The sequence below is a fragment of the Arachis stenosperma genome, chromosome 4 (genome assembly GCF_014773155.1).
Source record: "Arachis stenosperma cultivar V10309 chromosome 4, arast.V10309.gnm1.PFL2, whole genome shotgun sequence".
In the NCBI taxonomy this organism is placed as follows: domain Eukaryota; kingdom Viridiplantae; phylum Streptophyta; class Magnoliopsida; order Fabales; family Fabaceae; genus Arachis; species Arachis stenosperma.
In genome coordinates, this window is record NC_080380.1 from 15,660,918 (window position 1) to 15,684,247 (window position 23,330).

The following is a 23,330-nucleotide window of genomic DNA, read 5'->3' on the forward strand; positions in this document are numbered from 1 at the left end:
TTTGCCTCCAAACAGTTTTGGCATCTCACTTTATCCTTTGAAATTCAGAATGATTGGCTTCTTTAGGAACTCAGAATCCAGATAATGTTATTGATTCACCTAGTTAAGTATGATGATTCTTGAACACAGCTACTTATTGAGTCTTGGCCGTGGCCCAAAGCACTCTGTCTTCCAGTATTACCACCGGATACATACATGCCACAGACACATAATTGGGTGAACCTTTTCAGATTGTGACTCAGCTTTGCTAAAGTCCCCAATTAGAGGTGTCCAGGGTTCTTAAGCACACTCTTTTGCCTTGGATCACAACTTTATTTCTTTCTTTTTCTTTTCTTTTTCTTTCTTTTTTTTTCGTTTTTCTCCTTCTCTTTTTTTTTTTTTTTTTGTATTCACTGCTTTTTCTTGCTTCAAGAATCATTTTTTTTTATGATTTTTCAGATCCTCAGTAACATGTCTCCTTTTTCATCATTCTTTCAAGAGCCAACAATTTTAACATTCATGAACAACAAATTCAAAAGACATATGCACTGTTCAAACATACATTCAGAAAACAAAAAGTATTGTCACCACATCAAACTAATTAAGCTAGTTTTAAAGATGAATTCGAAATCCTGTACTTCTTGTTCTTTTGTAATAAAAATAGTTTTCATTTAAGAAAGGTGATAGATTCATAGGACATTCATAACTTTAAGGCATAGACACTAAGACACTAATGATCATAAGACACAAACATAGATAACATAAGCATGAAAATTTCGAAAAAAAAAAACAAGAAAAATAAAGAACAAGGAGATTAAAGAACGGGTCCACCTTAGTGATGGCGGCTTGTTCTTCCTCTTGAAGGTCCTATGGAGTGCTTGAGCTCCTCAATGTCTCTTCCTTGTCTTTGTTGCTCCTCTCTCATGATTCTTTGATCTTCTCTAATTTCATGGAGGATGATGGAGTGTTCTTAATGCTCCACCCTTAGTTGTCCCATGTTGGAACTCAGTTCTCCTAGGGAGGTGTTTAGTTGCTCCCAATAGTTTTGTGGAGGAAAGTGCATCCCTTGGGGTATCTCAGGGATCTCATGATGAGTGGGGTCTCTTGTTTGCTCCATCCTTTTCTTAGTGATGGGCTTGAGGTCATGCCTTCTCAGTTGAACCGGCTTTCCTCTTGAATCTCTCTTCCATTGAGCGCCCTCTTCACAAATGTCTGTGAGGACTTGGTCCAACTTTTGATCAAAGTTGACCCTTTTTGAGTTTGAAAGGGACCTCATGGATTACCTTCTTCAAGGCCACAACTTCATAGAAGTGGTCTTGATGCACCCTTGAGATGAATCTCTCCATCTCCCATGACTCGGAGGTAGAAGCTTTTGCCTTCCCTTTCCTCTTTCTAGAGGTTTCTCCGGCCTTGGATGCCATAAATGGTTATGGAAAAACGAAAAAGCAACGCTTTTACCACACCAAACTTAAAAGGTTTGCTCGTCCTCGAGCAAAAGAAGAAAGAAGAGAGTAGAAGAAGAAGAAATGAGGAAGAAGGGAGTGGCTTATGTATTCGGCCAAAGAGGGGGAGAAGTGGTGTTTTAGGTTGTGTGAAAATGAAGGGGTGAAGAAGGGTTTATATAGGAGAGGGGGGAGATGGGGTTCGGCCATTATGGGTGGGTTTGGGAGGGAAAGTGGTTTGAATTTGAAGGGTGAGGTTGGTGGGGTTTTATGAAGGATGGATGTGAGTGGTGAAGAGAAAGATGGGATTTGATAGGTGAGGGGTTTTTTTGGGGAAGAGGTATTGAGGTGATTGGTGAATGGGTGAAGAAGAGAGAGGGTGGTGGTGGGGTTGGTGGGGGTCCTGTGGGGTCCACAGATCCTGTGGTGTCAAGGAAAAGTCATCCCTGCACCAAATGGCATTCAAAATCACGTTTTGAGCCATTTCTGGCGTTAAACGCTGGGCTGGTGCCCATTCCTGGAGTTTAACGCCAGGTTCTTGCCCTTTTCTGGCGTTTAACGCCAGTCTGGTGCCCCTTTCTGGCGTTAAACGCCCAACTGCTAGCCTTACTGGCGTTTAAACGCCAGTGAGTTCTTCCTCCAGGGTGTGCTGTTTTTCTTCCTGTTTTTCATTTTGTTTTTGCTTTTTCAATTGATTTTGTGACTTCTCATGATCATCAACCTACAAAAAACATAAAATAACAAAAGAAATAGATAAAATATAATCATTGGGTTGCCTCCCAACAAGCGCTTCTTTAATGTCAGCAGCTTGACAGAGGGCTCTCATGGAGCCTCACATTTTCTCAGAGCAATGTTGGAACCTCCCAACACCAAACTTAGAGTTTGAATGTGGGGGTTCAACACCAAACTTTGAGTTTGGTTGTGGCCTCCCAACACCAAACTTAAAGTTTGACTGTGGGGGCTCTGTTTGACTCTGATTTGAGAGAAGCTCTTCATGCTTCCTCTCCATGATGACAGAGGGATATCCTTGAGCCTTAAACACCAAGGATTCTTCATTCACTTGAATGATCAACTCTCCTCTATCAACATCAATCACAGCCTTTGCTGTGGCTAGGAAGGGTCTGCTAAGGATGATGGTTTCATCCATGCACTTCCCAGTCTCTAGGACTATGAAATCAGCAGGGATGTAATGGTTGTCAATCTTCACCAAAACATCCTCTACAAGTCCATGAGCTTATTTTCTTGAGTTGTCTGCCATCTCTAATGAGATTTTTGCAGCTTGCACCTCAAAGATCCCTAGCTTCTCCATTACAGAGAGAGGCATGAGGTTTACACTTGACCCTAAGTCACACAGAGCCTTCTTAAAGGTCATGGTGCCTATGGTACAAGGTATGGAAAACTTCCCAGGATCTTGTCTCTTTTGAGGTAATTTCTGCCTAGACAAGTCATCCAGTTCTTTGGTGAGCAAAGGGGGTTCATCCTCCCAAGTCTCATTTCCAAATAACTTGTCATTTAGTTTCATGATTGCTCCAATGTATTTAGCAACTTGCTCTTCAGTGACATACTCATCCTCTTCAGAGGAAGAATACTCATCAGAGCTCATGAATGGCAGAAGTAAATCCAATGGAATCTCTATGGTCTCAATTTGAGCATCAGATTACCATGGTTCCTCAGTAGGGAACTCAGTAGAGGCTAGTGCACGTCCATTGAGGCCTTCCTTAGTGGCGTTCACTGCCTCTCCTTCCTCTCCAAATTCGGCCATGTTGATGGCCTTGCACTCTCCTTTTGAATTTTCTTCTGTATTGCTTGGAAGAGTACTTGGAGGGAGTTCAGTAACTTTCTTGCTCAGCTGTCCCACTTGTGCCTCCAAATTCCTAATGGAGGACCTTGTTTCAGTCATGAAACTTTTAGTGGTTTTGATTAGATCAGAGACCATAGTTGCTAAGTCAGAGGGGTTCTGCTTAGAATTCTCTGTCTGTTGCTGAGAAGATGATGGAAAAGGCTTGCTATTGCTAAACCTGTTTCTTCCACCATTATTGTTGTTGAAACCTTGTTGAGGTCTCTCTTGATTCTTCCATGAGAAATTTGGGTGATTTCTCCAAGAAGAATTATAGGTGTTTCCATAGGGTTCTCCTAGGTAATTCACCTCTTCCATTGAAGGGTTCTCAGGATCATAAGCTTCTTCTTCAGATGAAGCATCCTTAGTACTGCTTGGTGCATTTTGCATTCCAGACAGACTTTGAGAAATCAAATTGACTTGTTGAGTCAATATTTTATTCTGAGCCAGTATGGCATTCAGAGTATCAATCTCAAGAACTCCTTTCTTCTGACTAGTCCCATTGTTCACAGGATTCCTTTCAGAAGTGTACATGAATTGGTTATTTGCAACCATTTCAATTAGCTCTTGAGCCTCTGTAGGCGTCTTCTTCAGATGAAGAGATCCTCCAGCAGAGCTATCCAAAGACATCTTGGACAGTTCAGAGAGACCATCATAGAAAATACCTATGATGCTCCATTCAGAAAGCATGTCTGAGGGACACTTTCTGATCAATTGTTTGTATCTTTCCCAAGCTTCATAGAGGGATTCACCATCCTTTTGTCTGAAGGTTTAGACTTCCACTCTAAGCTTACTCAATTTTTGAGGTGGAAAGAACTTTGCCAAGAAGGCATTGACTAGCTTTTCCCAAGAGTCCAGGCTTTCTTTAGGTTGAGAGTCCAACCATATTCTAGCTCTGTCTCTTACAGCAAAAGGGAATAGCATCAGTCTATAGACCTCAGGGTCAACCCCATTAGTCTTGACTGTGTCACAGATTTGCAAGAATTCAGCTAAGAACTGATGAGGATCTTCCAATGGAAGTCCATGGAACTTGCAATTCTGTTGCATTAGAGAAACTAATTGAGGCTTAAGCTCAAAGTTGTTTGCTCCAATGGCAGGGATAGAGATGCTTCTCCTATAGAAGTCGGGAGTAGGTGCAGTAAAGTCACCCAGCACCTTCCTTGCATTGTTTGCATTGTTGTTGTTTTTGGCTGCCATGTCTTCTTCTTTGAAGAATTTGGTCAGGTCCTCAATAGAGAGTTGTGCCTTAGCTTCTCTTAGCTTTCGCTTCAAGGTCCTTTCAGGTTCAGGGTCAGCTTCAACAAGAATGCCTTTGTCTCTGCTCCTGCTCATATGAAAGAGAAGAGAACAAGAAAATATGGAATCCTCTATGTCACAGTATAGAGATTCCTTGAGGTGTCAGAGGAAAAGAAAAGTAGAAGACAGAAGTAGAAAAGTCGAACTTATCAAAGAAGATGGAGTTCGAATTTTGCATTAAGGAATAGTGTTAGTCCATAAATAGAAGGATGTGGGAAGAAGGGAAGCAATTTTCGAAAATTAAGTAAAAGATTTTTGAAAACATTTTTGAAAAACACTAATTGATTTTCGAAAATAAGAGTGGGAAAGAAATCAAGTGATTTTTGAAAAAGATTTTTAAATTAGAAGTTAAAAAGATTTAATTGAAAACTATTTTGAAAAAGATGTGATTAAAAAGATATGATTGGTTTTAAAAAGATGTGATTGAGAAGATATGATTTGAAAAACATTTTAAAAAGATTTGATTTTAAAATTAATGACTTGCCTAACAAGAAAAGATATGATTCAAACATTAAACCTTTCTCAACAGAAAAGGCAACATACTTGAAATGTTCAATCAAATCATTAATTGTTAGCAAGTATCTTTGAAAAAGGAAAGAAATTGATTTTGAAAACATTTGATTAAAAAGATATGATTTGAAAAAGATTTGATTTTGAAAAACTTTGAAAACTTGAAAAAAAATTGATTTGAAAACAAAATTCTCCCCCTTGTGCCATCCTGGCGTTAAACGCCCAGAATGGTGCACATTCTGGCGTTTAACGCCCAAAACTATACCCTTTTGGGCGTTAAACGCCCAACCAGGTACCCTGGCTGGCGTTTAAACGCCAGTCTGTCCTTCTTCACTGGGCGTTTTGAACGCCCAGCTTTTTCTGTGTAATTCCTCTGCTGCATGTTCTGAATCTTCAATTCTCTGTATTATTGACTTGAAAAGACACAAATTAAAAATATTTTGGATTTTTTTTTATAATCAAAATGCAACTAAAATCAAATAACAATGCATGCAAGACACCAAACTTAGCAGTTTGTATACTACTGACACTAATGAGAATGCATATGAGACACACAAAACACTCAAGTCCAGAGAATTCAAAGATCAGAGTAAGAAATCATCAATAACATCTTGAAGATCCTTAAGACACATGAATGAATGCATGCAATTGACACCAAACTTAAAATGAGACACTAGACTCAAAATATTTTTGGTTTTTTTATGATTTTATAAAACTTTTTTTTGTGCTTTTTCGAAAATTATATGGAAAAGAAAATAAAGGTATCAAAATTCTTAATGAGAATTCCAGGAATCATGCAATGTTAGTCTAAAGCTTTAGTCTAAAGGAATTAGACATGGCTAGCCAAGCTTCAGCAGGACATTGCATTCAAGAGCTAAATTGATGAAGATCAATCAGCTTTGGTGATGATAAGAACATCACCTTGAAACACTAGAATTCATTCTTAAGAACTCTGAAGAAAAATACCTAATCTAAGCAACAAGATGAACCGTCAGTTGTCCATACACAAAACAATCCCCGGCAACGGCGCCAAAAACTTGGTGCGCGAAATTGTGATCACTACACAACTTTGCACAACTAACCAGCAAGTGCACTGGGTCGTCCAAGTAATAAACCTTACGCGAGTAAGGGTCGATCCCACGGAGATTGTCGGTATGAAGCAAGCTATGGTCACCTTGTAAATCTTAGTCAGGCAGACTCAAATGGGTATAGTGATGTACGAATAAAGCATAAAGATAAAGATAGAGGTACTTATGTAATTCATTGGTAGGAACTTCAGATAAGCGTATGAAGATGCCTTCCCTTCCGTCTCTCTGCTTTCCTACTGTCTTCATCCAATCCTTCTTACTCCTTTCCATGGCAAGCTTATGTAGGGTTTCACCGTTGTCAGTGGCTACCTCCCATCCTCTCAGTGAAAATGTTCCTATGCTCTGTCACAGCATATGGCTAATCAGCTGTCGGTTCTCGGTCAGGCCGGAATAGAATCCATTGATTCTTTTGCGTCTGTCACTAACGCCCCGCCTGCTAGGAGTTTGAAGCACGTCACAGTCATTCAATCATTGAATCCTACTCAGAATACCACAGACAAGGTTAGACCTTCCGGATTCTCTTGAATGCCGCCATCAGTTCTTGCCTATACCACGAAGACTCTGATCTCACGGAATGGCTGGCTCGTTTGTCAGGCGAGCACTCGGTTGTCAGGCGATCAACCATGCATCGTGTATCAGGAATCCAAGAGATATTCACTAGAGCCTTGATTGCTTGTAGAACAAAAGTGGTTGTCAGTCACCTTGTTCATAGGTGAGAATGATGATGAGTGTCACGGATCATCACATTCATCAAATTGAAGAACAAGTGATATCTTGGACAAAGAACAAGCGGAATTGAATAGAAGAACAATAGTAATTGCATTAATACTCGAGGTACAGCAGAGCTCCACACCTTAATCTATGGTGTGTAGAAACTCCACCGTTGAAAATGCATAAGAACAAGGTCTAGGCATGGCCGTGAGGCCAGCCTCCCAATGATCTAAGAACTAGATGTCCAAAGATGAAAATACAATAGTAAGAGGTCCTATTTATAAGAAACTAGTAGCCTAGGGTGTACAGAGATGAGTAAATGACATAAAAATCCACTTTCGGGCCCACTTGGTGTGTGCTTGGGCTGAGCAATGAAGCAATTTCGTGTAGAGACTCTTCTTGGAGTTAAACGCCAGCTTTTATGCCAGTTTGGGCGTTTAACTCCCATTTAGGTGCCAGTTCCGGCGTTTAACACTGGGATTTCTGAGGGTGACTTTGAACGCCGGTTTGGGCCATCAAATCTTGGGCAAAGTATGGACTATCATATATTGCTGGAAAGCCCAGGATGTCTACTTTCCAACGCCATTGAGATCGCGCCAATTGGGCTTCTGTAGCTCCAGAAAATCCACTTCGAGTGCAGGGAGGTCAGAATCCAACAGCATCTGCAGTCCTTTTCAGTCTCTGGATCAGATTTTTGCTCAGGTCCCTCAATTTCAGCCAGAAAATACCTGAAATCACAGAAAAACACACAAACTCATAGTAAAGTCCAGAAAAGTGAATTTTAACTAAAAACTAATAAAAATATAATAAGAACTTAACTAAAACTACTAAAAACACACTAAAAACAATGCCAAAAAGGGTACAAATTATCCGCTCATCAAACGTCTTCTGGCGTTATATCAGAATTTTGGACAACTGCCGGTGTCTTTACTATGTCTTTTTCAACAGGAATCGTATTTACCTCTTTTCCGTTTCGAGGATTTTTATCTTTGGAACCGACAGGCCTGCCACGCTTCTGGCGTGTATTTGCTTCCGTGGCTATTTGTCCTACTGGGACATCAATTCGAATTGGGGCATTTTCCGCCCTGCCACGCTTCTAGCGTGAATTTGCTTTAGTGGCTACTTGTCCTACTGGGACGTCAATTCGAATTGAGGCATTTTCCGCCGGTATGTAAGATTTGGTTATCCTCTTTGTATCGAAAAATGCATCAGGCAATTCATTTGCTATTCTTTGCAAATGTATAATCTTTTGAACTTCTAGTTCACATTGCCCTGATCGAGGATCTAAATGCATCAACGATGATGCATTCCAATTAAGTTCCTTTTCAGGAATCTTATTCTCTCCCCCTAATGTTGGAAATTTTGATTCATCAAAATGACAATCCGCAAACCGGGCTTTAAACACATCACCAGTTTGTATCTCAAGATACCTCACTATAGAGGGAGAATCATATCCAACATATATCCCCAATTTTCTTTGGGGTCCCATTTTGGTGCGATTAGGTGGTGCAATGGGAACATATATCGCACACCCAAATATTCTTAAATAGGAAATATTTGGCTGCTGGCCAAAAGCTAATTGCATAGGAGAGAATTGATGATAACTCGTTGGCCTCAAACGAATAAGTGCTGCGGCATGTAAAATAGCATGCCCCCAAACCGAGGTTGGGAGATTTGTTCTCATAAGCAAGGGTCTAGCAATTAATTGGAGGCGCTTAATAAGTGATTCTGCTAACCCATTTTGTGTGTGAACATAAGTTACTGGATGTTCAACACTTATTCCATTAGCCATACAATAAGCATCAAAAGCTTGGGAAGTAAATTCACCAGCATTATCAAGACGAATTACTTTGATTGGATTTTCTGGAAATTGTGCTTTTAATCGAATAATTTGAGCCAATAATCTCGCAAACGCCAGGTTGCGAGAAGATAATAAGCACACATGTGACCATCTCGAAGATGCGTCTATTAGGACCATAAAATATCTAAAAGATCCACATGGTGGATGAATAGGTCCACATATATCACCTTGAATCCTTTCTAGGAATTCAGGGGACTCAAATCCAATCTTTACTGGTGATGGCCTTAAAATTAACTTTCCCTGAGAACATGCAGCACAACAAAATTCACTAGTTTTAAGAATCTTCTGGTTCTTTAGTGAATGTCCATGAGAGTTTTCAATAATTCTTCTCATCATGGTTGTTCCCGGATGACCCAAACGGTCGTGCCAAGTTATGAATTCATTTGGGCTAGTAAACTTCTGGTTTACAGTGGCATGTGATTCAATTGCACTAATCTTGGTATAATACAACCCAGATGAAAGAGAGGGTAATTTTTCTAATATAACTTTCTTATTTGAATCATGAGTTGTGATATATAAATACTCATGATTTCCCTCATTCATAGTCTCAATATGATATCCATTTTGTCGAATATCTTTAAAGCTCAACAAGTTTCTTCGAGACTTGGTAGACAACAGTGCATTATTTATTATAAATTTTGTTCCTCCAGGAAACAAAATTATAGCTCTTCCAGAGCCTTCAATCACATTGCCTGAGCTAATAATAGTATTAACATATTCCTCTTTTGGCACAAGATGGGTAAAATATATATCACTTTTGAGAATAGTGTGCGAACTTGCACTATCCGCAAGGCATACATCTTCATTACATATCCTTGCCATTCTCTTCAAAAACAAATAATAATAAAATGAGTAGTATGCATAGTTAAATTGAATACTTGATCAGAATTATTTTTTCTAAGGAACACTGTACATAAAATAATGTCATATACTGAAATTTTATTTTAAAATTTGACACATTTAATAATTTCAAAATTCATAAACATTAATATTTCATTATTTATGTACATCACATTTGAAACTTAAATACATAGAAAATAAAACTTAACAATAAGTTCTTTACATTATTTATTTACATATATACTTTACAATCCCACATATTAAACTATTCCATCATTGATCAAATGACCAATATTCCCTTCAGGATCCTCAAAGAAATCAGATACATCATAATGAGTGGTGGAGTTCTCAGCATCATTTGAAACAAAATTTGTTTCCTTTCCTTTGTCGTTCTTTTTCAAAGATGCCTGGTAAAGATCGACTAGGTGCCTTGGGGTACGACAGGTACGTGACCAATGGCCCTTTCCACCACAGCGGAAACACTTCTCCTCGGTTGATTTATTCTGCCCGATATTCCTTTCTTTATCCCACTTCTGGTGAGATCATCTCTTTTGAACATAATTCTTTTTCCTTCCATAATTTTTCTTATTATTAAAAGCTTGCCATTTACCTCTTCTGGGGTAATGATTTGCCGCATTTACTTCAGGAAATGGGGCGGCGCCAGCTGGGCGCGCCTCATGATTTTTCAATAACAACTCATTGTTGCGTTCAGCAACAAGAAGGCAAGAAATTAACTCAGAATATTTTTTAAACCCTTTCTCTCGATACTGCTGCTGCAGGAGCACATTCGAGGCATGGAAGGTTGAGAACGTTTTCTCCAACATATCATGATCAGTTATTTTTTTCCCACACAATTTCATTCATGAGGTGATTCGAAACATTGCAGAATTATATTCATTTATAGATTTAAAATCTTGTAAACGCAAATGCGTCCATTCATATCGGGCCTGAGGAAGTATCACCGTTTTCTGATGATTATACCTTTCTTCAAGGTCTTTCCAAAGATCTACAGGATCTTTTAATGTAAGATATTCATTTTTCAATCCTTCGTCAAGATGACGATGAAGAAAAATCATGGCTTTAGCTTTATCCTTCTGGGATGCATTATTTTCAACCTTAATAGTATCTTCAAGATCCATTGAATCAAGATGGATTTCAGCATCTAATATCCATGATAAATAATTGTTTCCAGATATATCAAGAGCATTGAATTCAAGATGAGAGAGCTTTGACATAATGAAAATGTTACCTGAGTCTTCCTAAATATTTGATCAGAGTCTCGTGCTGATAACGTGTTGTAAAATAAATAAAAGATATATTAAATATAAAATAAAGATGTATAAATAGAAAACTCTATTATTAATATAATTAGCTCAATAATATATATATATATATATATAATAATATTATATGTTGTATTGTGTATATATATACAAAGATAGAAAGAAGTGTTAAAAATAAAGAGAGAGAGAATTGCATTTGTTTATTGTTACTATCTCAATATAATAAAGATGATTAATATTGCTATTAATATTATATGTAAAGAGTAATAGAAAATAGAATTTAAAATACTTATAAAATAAAAGAAGAGGAAAAATTGTAGTAGAAAAATAAGGAGAAGAGTATTTGATTGTAACATAAGGAGGGAATATATTAGTTTTATTATTGCTGTACGTACTATGCTTCAGACCCTCCTCCTATTTATATTTGTACAATGCATTCTTTTTCAAAGCTTCATAAAGCTTAGTCATTCTTGAGAAATTGAAATTCTCTATTGGAAAAGCTAGCCGCCCAACATTGTGAAGAAAGTCACAATGTATTAAATAGGCATCCATTCATATATATCACAACATAAACAAGTTCAATTAATGAATTAATTATTTTTCAGTTTATATGTTTATATTAATTATTTTTTAATTTTTTTATTTTACATTATAAATTTTAAATATTAAATTTTTAGTTTTAAATTCTAAATTTTAAATTTTAAATCGTACCCCTAAATAAATCCTAAACTCTCCAAAAGATTATGGTTAAAATATTAATTTTATAAACAAATTTAACTAATATTAGCTAATTAATTGATTCTCTATTCTTATTATTTTGAAATGTCAACATTAAATAATTAGAGAGATTAAAATCAAATTTGATTCTTTTAGAAAATAAAACCAACTTTATTTATAAAGACTAAAATAAAAAATATGTATTTTATAAAATCCCAAACTTAATTATTTAAGGTTTTATTTTTAGTGGTATTATTATATGAAGGATGGGGTTGGAAAGAATGATCATTTTGTAATATTTACTAATCAACTAATTGAAGGCTAACATATTATTGCCTAATTAACATGATGAACAACTCAATACAGTTATGAATATAAATTAGAATCACATTTAACGTGTATTTTAAAAAGAAGGGTATAGGTGAACAATAATATTAGTGAATAATATGAACAATGGAATTATAAAAATAAATTAATCATAATAAATTTAATTAATGATTTAATTAATTTAATTATAATAAAAACTATTCTTTAAATTTTAAAAAATCAGGTTTTTGAATACGGAACAGTTACATATTTTTTATTCTCTCACACCATATCTCTTTTTTTGTTTCGGTGGACTTTCTCAATAACGAAACCAGCCTTCTCCGTTTACCTACGACCGACGCTGCCTTCCTCTGTGCTAACGTCCGGCCAGTCCTACTAAGCGGAGAAAATTTTTTTTCCCACACCCTACAACCCGCATACCGTGCAGCCCGCCGTAGGTCACTGCGATCACCCCTCTGCAGCCCCTGCAACCCACGGCCTCCACCATTACAGTCTCGTCGTCACCGACTGATCCGGTGTAATACATGGGAGAATGACGGTTCCCGTTTCATACGTATGTGACCTCTCACAACCATTTTAATGGAAGACAATTACAACCTCCATCATACAGAATAATAAAGTCATAAATATGTTGCCATAAAAAATTATGCAACTGTAGTATTTACCTCCCAATTTAATTCATATCTAGTTAAGCCACCACAAAAAGTCTTCTCTTTTTGCATTGATGGTTTCTTACAAAATTGAACATCGCTAATGCATAGAAATTAAAAGTCAATCACATGAACCAGATATAGATAAACAAAAGAATTCTAAAATATCAATGACTAAACTCTAACAAATTTCATACTGTTCGCTTTAATTCAAGCATCCATGAACCATGCGATATTATTATATGTATGTGTTGTAATTTCTAAAAAAAATGAAAATCAATAGCAGAACAACAACAGTTGTGCGCAATACGAGTGAACATGCAAAGAACAAAAAGTCAAATGAAACAAGGTCCTTGGAAGCGAAGCAGTAAAATTGAACTACCAATGACGAAAAGAACTAAAACAAGTCATAATATAATTTGCTTAATAGACTCTAGAGATTAGTAACAATAAAAAGTACTTCCTAAATGTTTTAGATCATTCCACAATCCTAAATTTTAAATATTCATCTAATATAATTGTCCTGTTGTATATATTAAAAAAATCACACGCTTAAAAAGTATTATTTTTATATAAATACGTATTATTTTTAGAATTTAAACACGTATCTTCAAAACATTCATGATCCAGAATAATAAAGTTATAGTTCACTAACTCTTAGCAATACTATTTTGCAATATTTTTCTCTTATAAGACGTGATTGGCACTTCAAAATGCTTCGCAATCTACTTTTGTAGAACTTGCAATTATTGATTACACATGTAACAAAAAACATAGTTCCTTCCTTGCTTCTCTTACATTGAAAGGGGAGAGTAGTGGGTGAGATGATTATGATGTAAGTAATTAAGATAAGAAAAAGGATAGGTAAACAATGAAAATATTAAACAATGTAAACAATAGATATATCGGATGTTTATTTTATTAGTGTATGGATGGTTATTTTAATATTAAAATTTAGAGGTTTAATTTGGAAGTGTAGTATGTTTTTATTTGATTGGTAGTTGTTCACATTGTTCAACAAAGTCATTGTCCCCCTAACATTCTCCTTAAGATAATTAAAATTAGAATTTGGGAGAATGGGTGTATACGGATATACTGTGTTAGTAGATTAATTGAACTAATTTTTAAGGTCTATTATTCAAATTGTTCAAGGTATTCATTGTGTTCCTAATATTCCCCATTTTAAAAAAATTTACACGCACCCATTCATTTTTATTTATAATATTCAAAAGTTATATAAAGAATTAAAAATAAGTGGCTGTAAATATTTATAAGACACGTTAAATGTACTTTAAAATTCGAAACATCAAAAGTAACAAATATTTCTATATACTAAGATTATAATATAGGAAGATGTTCACGTATACCGATGTCTTTTTTAAAATATGATATTCCAACAACGTTAACCATTTAGATATAATAATAAAAAAATACAAGGTCCAGATTTAGCGAGTGAAATACAGATGAACATGAAGGTTGGGTGGTGCATGTAAACATGCAACCGTTTTTTCTTTTAACAAGTTTTGTATGATTGAAGTTATCAGCTTGTTCTTATAGACCAATTTTAAAAGTCATTTTTTTCCAACCGCCATATGTGATATGTCTTGATTGAGCTGCACTAAATAGCGTTATTTTTCTTCTTTTTTTTGAACGAGTGTCACAACAATAATCATGCAATATGTATATAAAAAAAGTTTAGTTATTGTGTATAAAGATATCTTTGATTTTCATAAAATTTTTTATTATAGTATTATAAAATAGTTAAATTATTTATTTATTATTTGATTATTCTATTATATTAAGTTTAATTATTTTAATAGTTAATTATTTAATTAAAAATATATAAATTAATATGTATAAACAAAAATAAAATTTTGTGTAAAGGAAGAGGGGCAATGCTCCCTCTTAATTTTTGTTAACAAATTATGTATAAATTTTTATTTAACTATTTTTTTTATAAAATTAATTTTTAGTTTTTTTTTTAAATATAACATAACTCCGTTCCTATGTTATCTTAATATATAGTAATTATTTTAATATTTAATTTTTTGTACGCACATAATATTTTTTAATTTGCAAATATGTTTAATTTGTAATGAGCTTAAAAATTTATTTAAATATTGATAGAAAATAATGGTAAGTTCTTAATTTTGTTTGTAATCAAAATTATATATGTTATATTTTGTAAAACCTAAAAATTTATTTTAGTAGAAATTTTGAATATTAATAAAAAATAGAGTAAGACTTTATAAGAAATAAAATACTTTAAATTAAGTAGAATGGGAGTTCTTCTTTTGATAATTAATGAGTATATTTAAAAATTTAATTTGATATCATCAATATGATTGCATAATCAATCATATTTTTTAATTTTTAGGTTTATAAATTGTATTTTTCTAATTAATTTATGATTTAAAAAATTCAAATTTGATTAAATACAATTAGTTTAGTCAATGATGTATGTAGTATTTATTACCACAAAATTACTGATTTTTTATTTACCAAAATTATTATATAAATTATTCATGGTTACATAGATAGGATAGAATATAACTATCATGAAAAAAAAAATGAATAGAACAAGTCATGAATTATGCAATAATAGTTAGGATTTAAATATTATACTATTAATTCATTTGTATTTCGTATAAATTTCATGACTATCATATTTCATTAAAAAAAAGAGTAAGTACCCATTATATAAGATTATGAGTAATATATATATATATATATATATAAGTACCCAGCATATGAGATTATGAGTTATATATATATATATATATATATATATACCTCAATTGCTAATTAAATATGAAATCTATGTCTATTTTATATATTTAATATAATTAAAAGCATCTTTTTCTTCTTTTAACTTTGTATTTGTTTGCTTTGTATTACTCATAATAAGAATCACACGACTAATTTTATAAAAATTATTGATTGTTGATTTTTAGTGGATTAATAACTAATAGTTAGTGGCTAATTAATAACCTCATAATGTTATGCTAATTTGTCACTTACATATAGCAGTACTAAACTCAAGTATTACTAATAGTTCAATTTGTCATGTTATATGGTATTAATATTTTTGGATTTAGATTCTCTAAAGTTTGAATTTCACTTTAGAAGGTAAAGTTGGATCTCTCACCATTTGTTTCATATGTGGGACCAAGAGAAAATATGAGAGAAAAACCATTTAAAGGTGAGAGATCAAACTTTACCCTCTAAAATAAAATTCGAACTTTAGAAGATTCAAATCCAATATTTTTAGAGGTATAACTAAATAACTGTCAAAGATAAAACTAAAATATATTTAAAATATCAGAGATACTATTTGTTACGATGGGTAACCGAAGATTAATAGGCTGGACTTGTGAGATTAGCCCAAACGTCTGGAGGAGGTGGTCTTCGACTTAGTTTAAGTCCGAGAGCCTCCGTCCAACTTAGATGTGTAAAGGAATAGGGGGTGGTACCTGCAAAGACACTCCAATGCCTAAGTCAGCAAAGGGTTTGAGCAGGTTTAGAGAGTATTGAAACTTAAAGATACCTGAGGGGTGTCAATGTATTTATAGTGGTGAACTAATAATCACCGTTGAAGTAGTTCCACCTTTTAAGGAGGATAACCGTTTCTTTATTTTAGGGAAGTTGAGATATGGCTCCTAGAAGTGGATTGAGAGATTTTATGGGCAGTTCCTTATTTGAATAAATGTTATCTGCCAGCTAACCTTCGATCCCAACTTTCTCGGAGTGAAGTCTGTGTTGAATCCGACCTCTTTGGAGGAGGTCGGTTACGCAAGGAGGCCAATCTATGGATTAGGCCTTTTTTATTTTATTTGGACCTGGACCTTAGTGTTGGGTTAGAGTATAAACACTATTATAAAACTAAACTAAATGTAAGTGTTAGAAATATGTTGTGAGTGTAATACAAAAAGACAACAAAAAAAATGTTTTTACTAGTCTTAAAGAACACACAATAAAAATATTTGAAAGTAAAAAAATTTACTACTAATTCTTTTTTACAGAAAAATAAGAAAAAAAATTTTAATTTACAAAAAATAAATGTTTGATAGAGTTTATATTTAAGAGTCTAATTATATATTAAAAAAGAGTTGAAATTTAATTCAACTATATTCTTAAGATTTAATTATTTTATTAGTCTTTGTAATTTTATCAAATTTATAATTAGGTTATTAAATTTTTTTCTTTTAATTGAATCTTTATATTATTTTAAATTTTGTAATTCAGTCCTTTTCAGTATAAGAATGCTAGAGTTAATGAAATATTTTTATACAAATTGAATGTACCCACAATTAAAAACTTAATTAGAACTTTGACCAGAAATTTTTTTTAAAGGAAATATTTTGTTGATTTTAATATTTTTGACACAAAAAGACTTAATTATAAAATTAAAAGTAGTGTAAGAACGTGATTAGAAAAAATATAGAAACTTAATTACAAATTTGATAAAACTACAAAGACCAACAGAATAATTAAACATATTCTTAATACATACATTTATTATAAGATGATTACCTAAAAAGATTATGGAAATAATTATAATTTAAATAATATATTTTTTTTCAAATTTAATAAAGACTGCATTTACAAAAGAATTAAAAAAAATTGTTCACAATTATTATTACTATTGATTAATTAATTAATTAAATAGAATTTGTTTACGATTAACCAATAATAATAACAATAATGACGACCACAACAACAACAATTATAGTAACAATTATAATAGCAATAGATAATGGCAATGAGAGAATAATAGTGATGATGATGATGAAAAATTATAAATAAATCAATGGAAAAAAAGTTTATAAAAAAAATTTCAGTTCGACAAATGTATGTGTTTTTATATTTTTAAATTTAACAACTAAATCAAAATTAATGTAATTTTTTTATACGATATTGTATTAAGAAAGATAGAAATTAAAGAGAATTTAATAAAAAATTTTAAAATTAGAGTTTAAGAAAAAAATTAAAGTTTTTAATTATATTAAATATATTTATATTATTATATTATATTTTTATTTATAATATAATTTTGTAGGTAAAATTTATGTATAATTAATTTCACGTAAAGTTAATAACTAAAAACTATTAAATAATTTAATTAATTTAACTAAACTTTTAACTAATAATTTTTAGTTATCAATTTTATGTAAAATTAATTACATCTGATTTCTATCAAACTTTTAATTAAACTATAGACTCAACATTAGTTTTAATATTTTTTAAAAAATAAAAATATTAAGTGTTTGTCGTTTACACGTGTCTTTTTTAATTGGATTTCTTTTTTTCTACTAGGTATGTTAACCCTCTCATATATACCTTTAACTTAGGCCCAAAATAAATAAATAAATAAATAAAGAAGATCAGATAGTAGCAGCCTTCAAAGCCAAAACATTTGGCGACTTATTTTCGTCGTTTTCATCAATAAGATGGACATTTTAGGAATTTAACTCCTCACTAAACACCAAAAGTAACATGGGCAATTTATTCATACATGACATATGGTATTCCATTAAAGTAGTGTGGAATACTGGATAACTTTCCTATAATATATTGTGGATTGATCATGAGCAAAATCTAGCAGACTTGAGTACTAATGGATACATGAAGGAATTAGAATAAGTGAATCTGATGATTTGATTTGAGGCCAAAGATTTACCACCATTGACCAAGCAATCATCATAAGAGAGCCTCTTAAACAATGTTGGGTTGATGATTCTTGCAGATGCAAACCAGCCACAGTGAAGGTGTATGTCATGAGGAGCACAACCAGATACACAAGTGTTCACTATTTGCACCATGTATTCTGGGATTCCGGATGTTGAACATTTGCTTTGTGATATGCTTATGTCTTTGCTTGTGCAAGAACCTCCAAATAAAATCAAACCCATACAATGTCAAAATAAACTCGAATCTTATTCTACGTACTGGGTAGAGTCTGTTACATGTAACACAAATTATGAATTACATGTTACTGTGGAAGATGAATTTTTTTATTGGGACAATATTAAAATAAATATGAATATTATCTTACTAAGCTAGATAGAATCCACTATAGAGTAGTCGTAAAATAAATACCGTGGAACATGATTTTTCTCGAAATGGAATGTGGAAGCCTTGAACCATTTTTTGGTTGATGGAAAGAATGAAGAATTTGGGGTGAATGACGACCTGAAAATTAAAGTTACCATTATGATAAAATCCTAAGCATTTTTTAAAAGAATACTAATAAGAGACTGAGACACTATAAATAGGTTAAGAGGATTAATTTTTACCTGAATAATGCATTATTTTTCCAACATCATCACAAAGCACAAGGGGCATTATTGTGATGAAGCAGAGGAAGATAACAAGAGGATAAGTAAAAGAGTTTGTGATTGTCATGTTAAGCTTGTTGTTGGATGCAACAATCGTAGATGAATAATGAGTTCTTTAATTTGCTTATTTTCCAAACTAACTAACTCCTCAAAATTTTAAAGATTGAAAGAGAGAGAGAGGAATAAGTAGGGTTTGTAGGGTTGGTGATTCCTAAGTGCTACATATGCACAAGAATGGTATAAATGTACAGGAAAGTATAGGATACCATCCGTAAACTTCTGCCAACTCTTATTTATATTTATGTTTCATGGAAGTGTGTTCGTAAATATGTCTAATAATTAATATATTTTAAATACATATATAAAGAGACACATTCAGAAAATATATCTATAAAGACATTTCTATTAAACACAGTTATAAAAAAGACATTTTTATTAGACACATCTACAAATACACTTCCATACAACACAATTATAAATAAAAGCTGACAGAAGTTGACAGATATACTGTTGGTAACGTAGCGAAACCGAAATGTATAATGGTGATGAGTAAGTGTGTGAGGTAGTATTCTTTATTCTTGGCTTAATGACATTCAAACCATAAGGGTTTCGTTATTTACATTTAATTTCTTACTCAATTTCACAACGAGACAAATCCAATAATTGATAAGTAAATGACATATATTTTAAAACATCTTTAAATATAGATGTTTAATCTCCTTCATTGAATAAATTATAATGTATTAGATTTTTAACAAGTAATATAAATTAAAAGTGTTATTTTTGTTAAAAAATGTTGTTATATTCTTAAAATCGTTAATTTAATTCTGATACTAATTTTTTAATTTGTTTAAAATTTAAATTTTTAACAAAATTTTTATTAGAAGATTGTTTTATTTTTTATTTTTTATAAATTTTATAATATCATTTTTCTGCTTTCATTTGATTATTATTTTTATATTTTTTCATTTAACAAATTTAATAATTTTTTACGAGTTGAGTTTTTCTTATAATTTTTAGAATTCTTTTAATATATTTTTCTCTAATTTTTAAAGATTTATATTTTGCTTTACCAATTCTTATTATTAATCATCCTATTTTTAGTCTACTAATTTTTATTTTTTTAATTTTTTAAATAAAATTTATTGTGAAATTGAGATTTTAGAATAAATAATTTTATATCGATTTAAGAAATTCGGTCTCAGTTTAAATTAATATTAATTAAATTATTAATATAATTACTTTTTTTAGATATTTAATTTTATTTATAATTTATACTTTTATTATTAATTTATGTTTTTTAGAGTATATTTTTTAATTATGGCCAAATAAATAATTTTTTAAAAAAAATTTGTCATCATTATATGAATGGTGTCTTTGATATATACTAAAACTGTAAGCCTAATCAATCACACTAATGATTTTTTTTTTACATTGCAAAGAAAAAAAACACATGCACAAATATCAATTTCTAATGTCAAAGTTAAGAGTCCTATAATTTTCTAAATTAAAGATATATTTGAACACAAGGTAAAATTTAATGTATATATATATGGATCAAGTCACTGTATGGGTAAATTGTGATAATATATGAGAGAAATATTTAATTTTATTAATAACCAATAAGATTTATATATAATTCTTAGTTTAATTTTACCTGCAGAAAATGAAGTGTTTTATACTTTATATATCGTATTTTTTTAATTATATATGTAACAAATTACATTAAAATTTAATTTTAAAATTCTTTTGAGAATATACATTTAGGATTAATTACCAATTTAGTATCCAAAAGATTAAACTTTTGAATAAAATATCTCTAAAAAATATTATTAACAAAACAACCACTGAATGATTTGAAAATACAATTTTATAATTAATGTTAGATGTACACGTAGTTATTTATTTTGTGCTATTTATTATTACTTCTTCTGTTTTGAATAAATGTTCACTTTTTAAAATTTTACTTTTCCACAAATAAATATCTATTTAAGAAATTAATGTATTTTTATTTTTTTTCAATCATACTTCTAAATTAGTGGAAGGAAAAAAATAAATTATTAAAATAATTAAAAAAGTAATTATTACTATGAAGAGTAATTTCGTAACTTATTTTTTAACTTTACTTCTATAACTCCAACACATCATATATAGTTTATTTTATTGATTCACCTAAAAAGTAAAAAATAAATATTTATTTAAAAATAAATTAAGGAAGTAACACTATAAGGTGTAATTCATATTATATATACATTACGGAGGAAGGATGATTTTTTTTCCACAATGTATCATGAAAATAGTTAAAGAAAAAAGATATAATAAATATAAATATTGTCAAACAAAGTGAAGTAAAAAATTTATATATATTCCATGAAAAACATCAAAATCTCTCAAAAAGAAGGGGAAATAAAACCCATGTGGAGTTGCATTGTGGCTAGTTAAAATGGTTTTAAGTTTTGACTTTTGAATTTTGAAAAAAAAGGCTGAATGAAAAATAACCTTTTGGGCGGTCAAAAAGTAAAGAATTTTGTTAAAGAGGTAATATAATATTTATATAATAGTATAATAAGTTATTTATTTAGTCTAATATAAATTAAAAAATAAATATTTAAAATAAAATATTAATAATTTTTTAGACATAATATATTTATACTATTTAAAATAACTATTTAAATATAAAAAATAATAAACATTTAATATCAAATATCTCTAAACTCCATTATATATATTATACAAATATTCTATTAGTTTCTATACTTCTTCCATTTTTCTCTGTTCACATTCACAACCTCATCATGCCTGTTTCATTCAAATTCTTCATACAGTATTCCATTTTACCCATTTTCTCTTTCTTGAGTCTTCACAAACATTCAATGCACGCATGATGAGCTGTAAGAAGAAAGTTGCTTAGACCCATTCTTTCTTTATTCTTTACGTAAATTGAATGATATATTTTTATTGAGAAATGTTATTTATATGCTAAAATTAATTATTAAAATTAATTATTAATATATTTGTATATAAATATATATATAATTTAATTTATTTTTATAATATATTTATATTTTAAAATATATTTTATATTGATAATTTATTTTAATAACTAATTTTAGTATATACATAATATAATCCATTTTTATTTTTTGATTCTCCTACATATTCTATATCTATTCAAGTGACATCATTCATTCATGAAAAATATTTACATGGTATATTAAAGAAAACTTATATTTTTCGACAATATTTACATTTTTGTACATAATAAATTCTAATTATAAATAAAGTTAAATAATTGTAAATACTATTTTAAAAAATATACAAATATATATTTATATGACTCGAATGATATGCATGAATGCATCATATATATATATATATATATATATATATATATATATATATATATATATATATATATTATGGGCAACTCTGTGGTGGCTATGAACATGAATTTATCAATCTATTGCAAAGTGCAATTTATAGCAACTTAAGGATTTAGAAGAGAACTAGGCCACCTGTTCAATATGCATTGCATGGTTTGTTTGATAAAATTTTTTGAAGAAATAGTGCAGTTATGTATTTGATGTTTAGTAAATAAAAAAAAATTATATGTTTATATTTATAATTTAAAAAAAATAAAAGTATTTTTAAAAATATTTAAAGTAAAACTTTTTAAAATTAAGTCTAATATAATTTTATAATTAACTAATTTTTAAATTTAACTATTATGTTTATATATTTATTATAGTTTTTTATTTTAAAAATTATTTTACCAAACATAATTATTATTGTTTGTACTTATTGAAAGTTATTTTTAATTTAATTTATCAAATATATATATATATATATATATATATATATATTATAAATTTAAAAAAATTATCTTTTAAAAATTAATTTTCTTAAATTACTTTTAAAAAGTAAAAATTTTATCAAATTAAATCTAAATAAAAAATTAACTATGTTACACCTTTAATTTATATTTATTAATCATTAAAATTATAATTCGGCAAGCATAAAAACATAAAGAGAATAATATTTCTTCTCTTGTGAAATATTTTAATTGTATTTCTCTTTTGTATTTATAAAATATGTACTTTTTTTAGTATGATTAAAATATATAATATACAGACTTTAGTCTATTTGATTAAAATATTTTTAATAATTATTATAATTGTATATATAAATTAGTGATAATTTTTTATTATTTATTCAAATAATATATATATATATATATATATATATATATTGTTATTAATGTAATAAATTTTATTTATTTTAACTATATTATCATTAATCATCAAATATGTAAAAAATTAAATCAAAAAGTTTTGTAATAATTTAAAATAAAATAAATATATATTTTTTAGGGAAAATTATTGTAAAGGACCGCTAGGAAGATTTAATTATTAAAAAGGACCTTTAATATTAAAATTATTAAAAAGGACTAA

At 30.4% G+C, this 23,330-nt stretch overlaps 1 protein-coding gene and 1 non-coding gene across 2 annotated transcripts; one reads left to right on the forward strand and one right to left on the reverse strand.

The window, feature by feature from the left end:
• The first annotated feature begins 3,942 nt into the window (after positions 1-3,942).
• Positions 3,943-4,050, forward strand: LOC130978859 (small nucleolar RNA R71). The gene has a single exon (XR_009086469.1). It is a non-coding gene; the product is annotated as a small nucleolar RNA R71 (small nucleolar RNA).
• Positions 4,051-18,126: 14,076 nt separating this feature from the next.
• Positions 18,127-19,148, reverse strand: LOC130974690 (TPD1 protein homolog 1-like). The gene is made up of 4 exons (XM_057899548.1): positions 19,110-19,148; positions 18,838-18,952; positions 18,641-18,733; positions 18,127-18,431 (listed from the first exon to the last, which is right to left on the reverse strand). Exons 1-4 carry the CDS (start codon positions 19,146-19,148, stop codon positions 18,127-18,129), a joined length of 552 nt encoding a protein of 183 aa, XP_057755531.1.
• Positions 19,149-23,330: the final 4,182 nt, after the last annotated feature.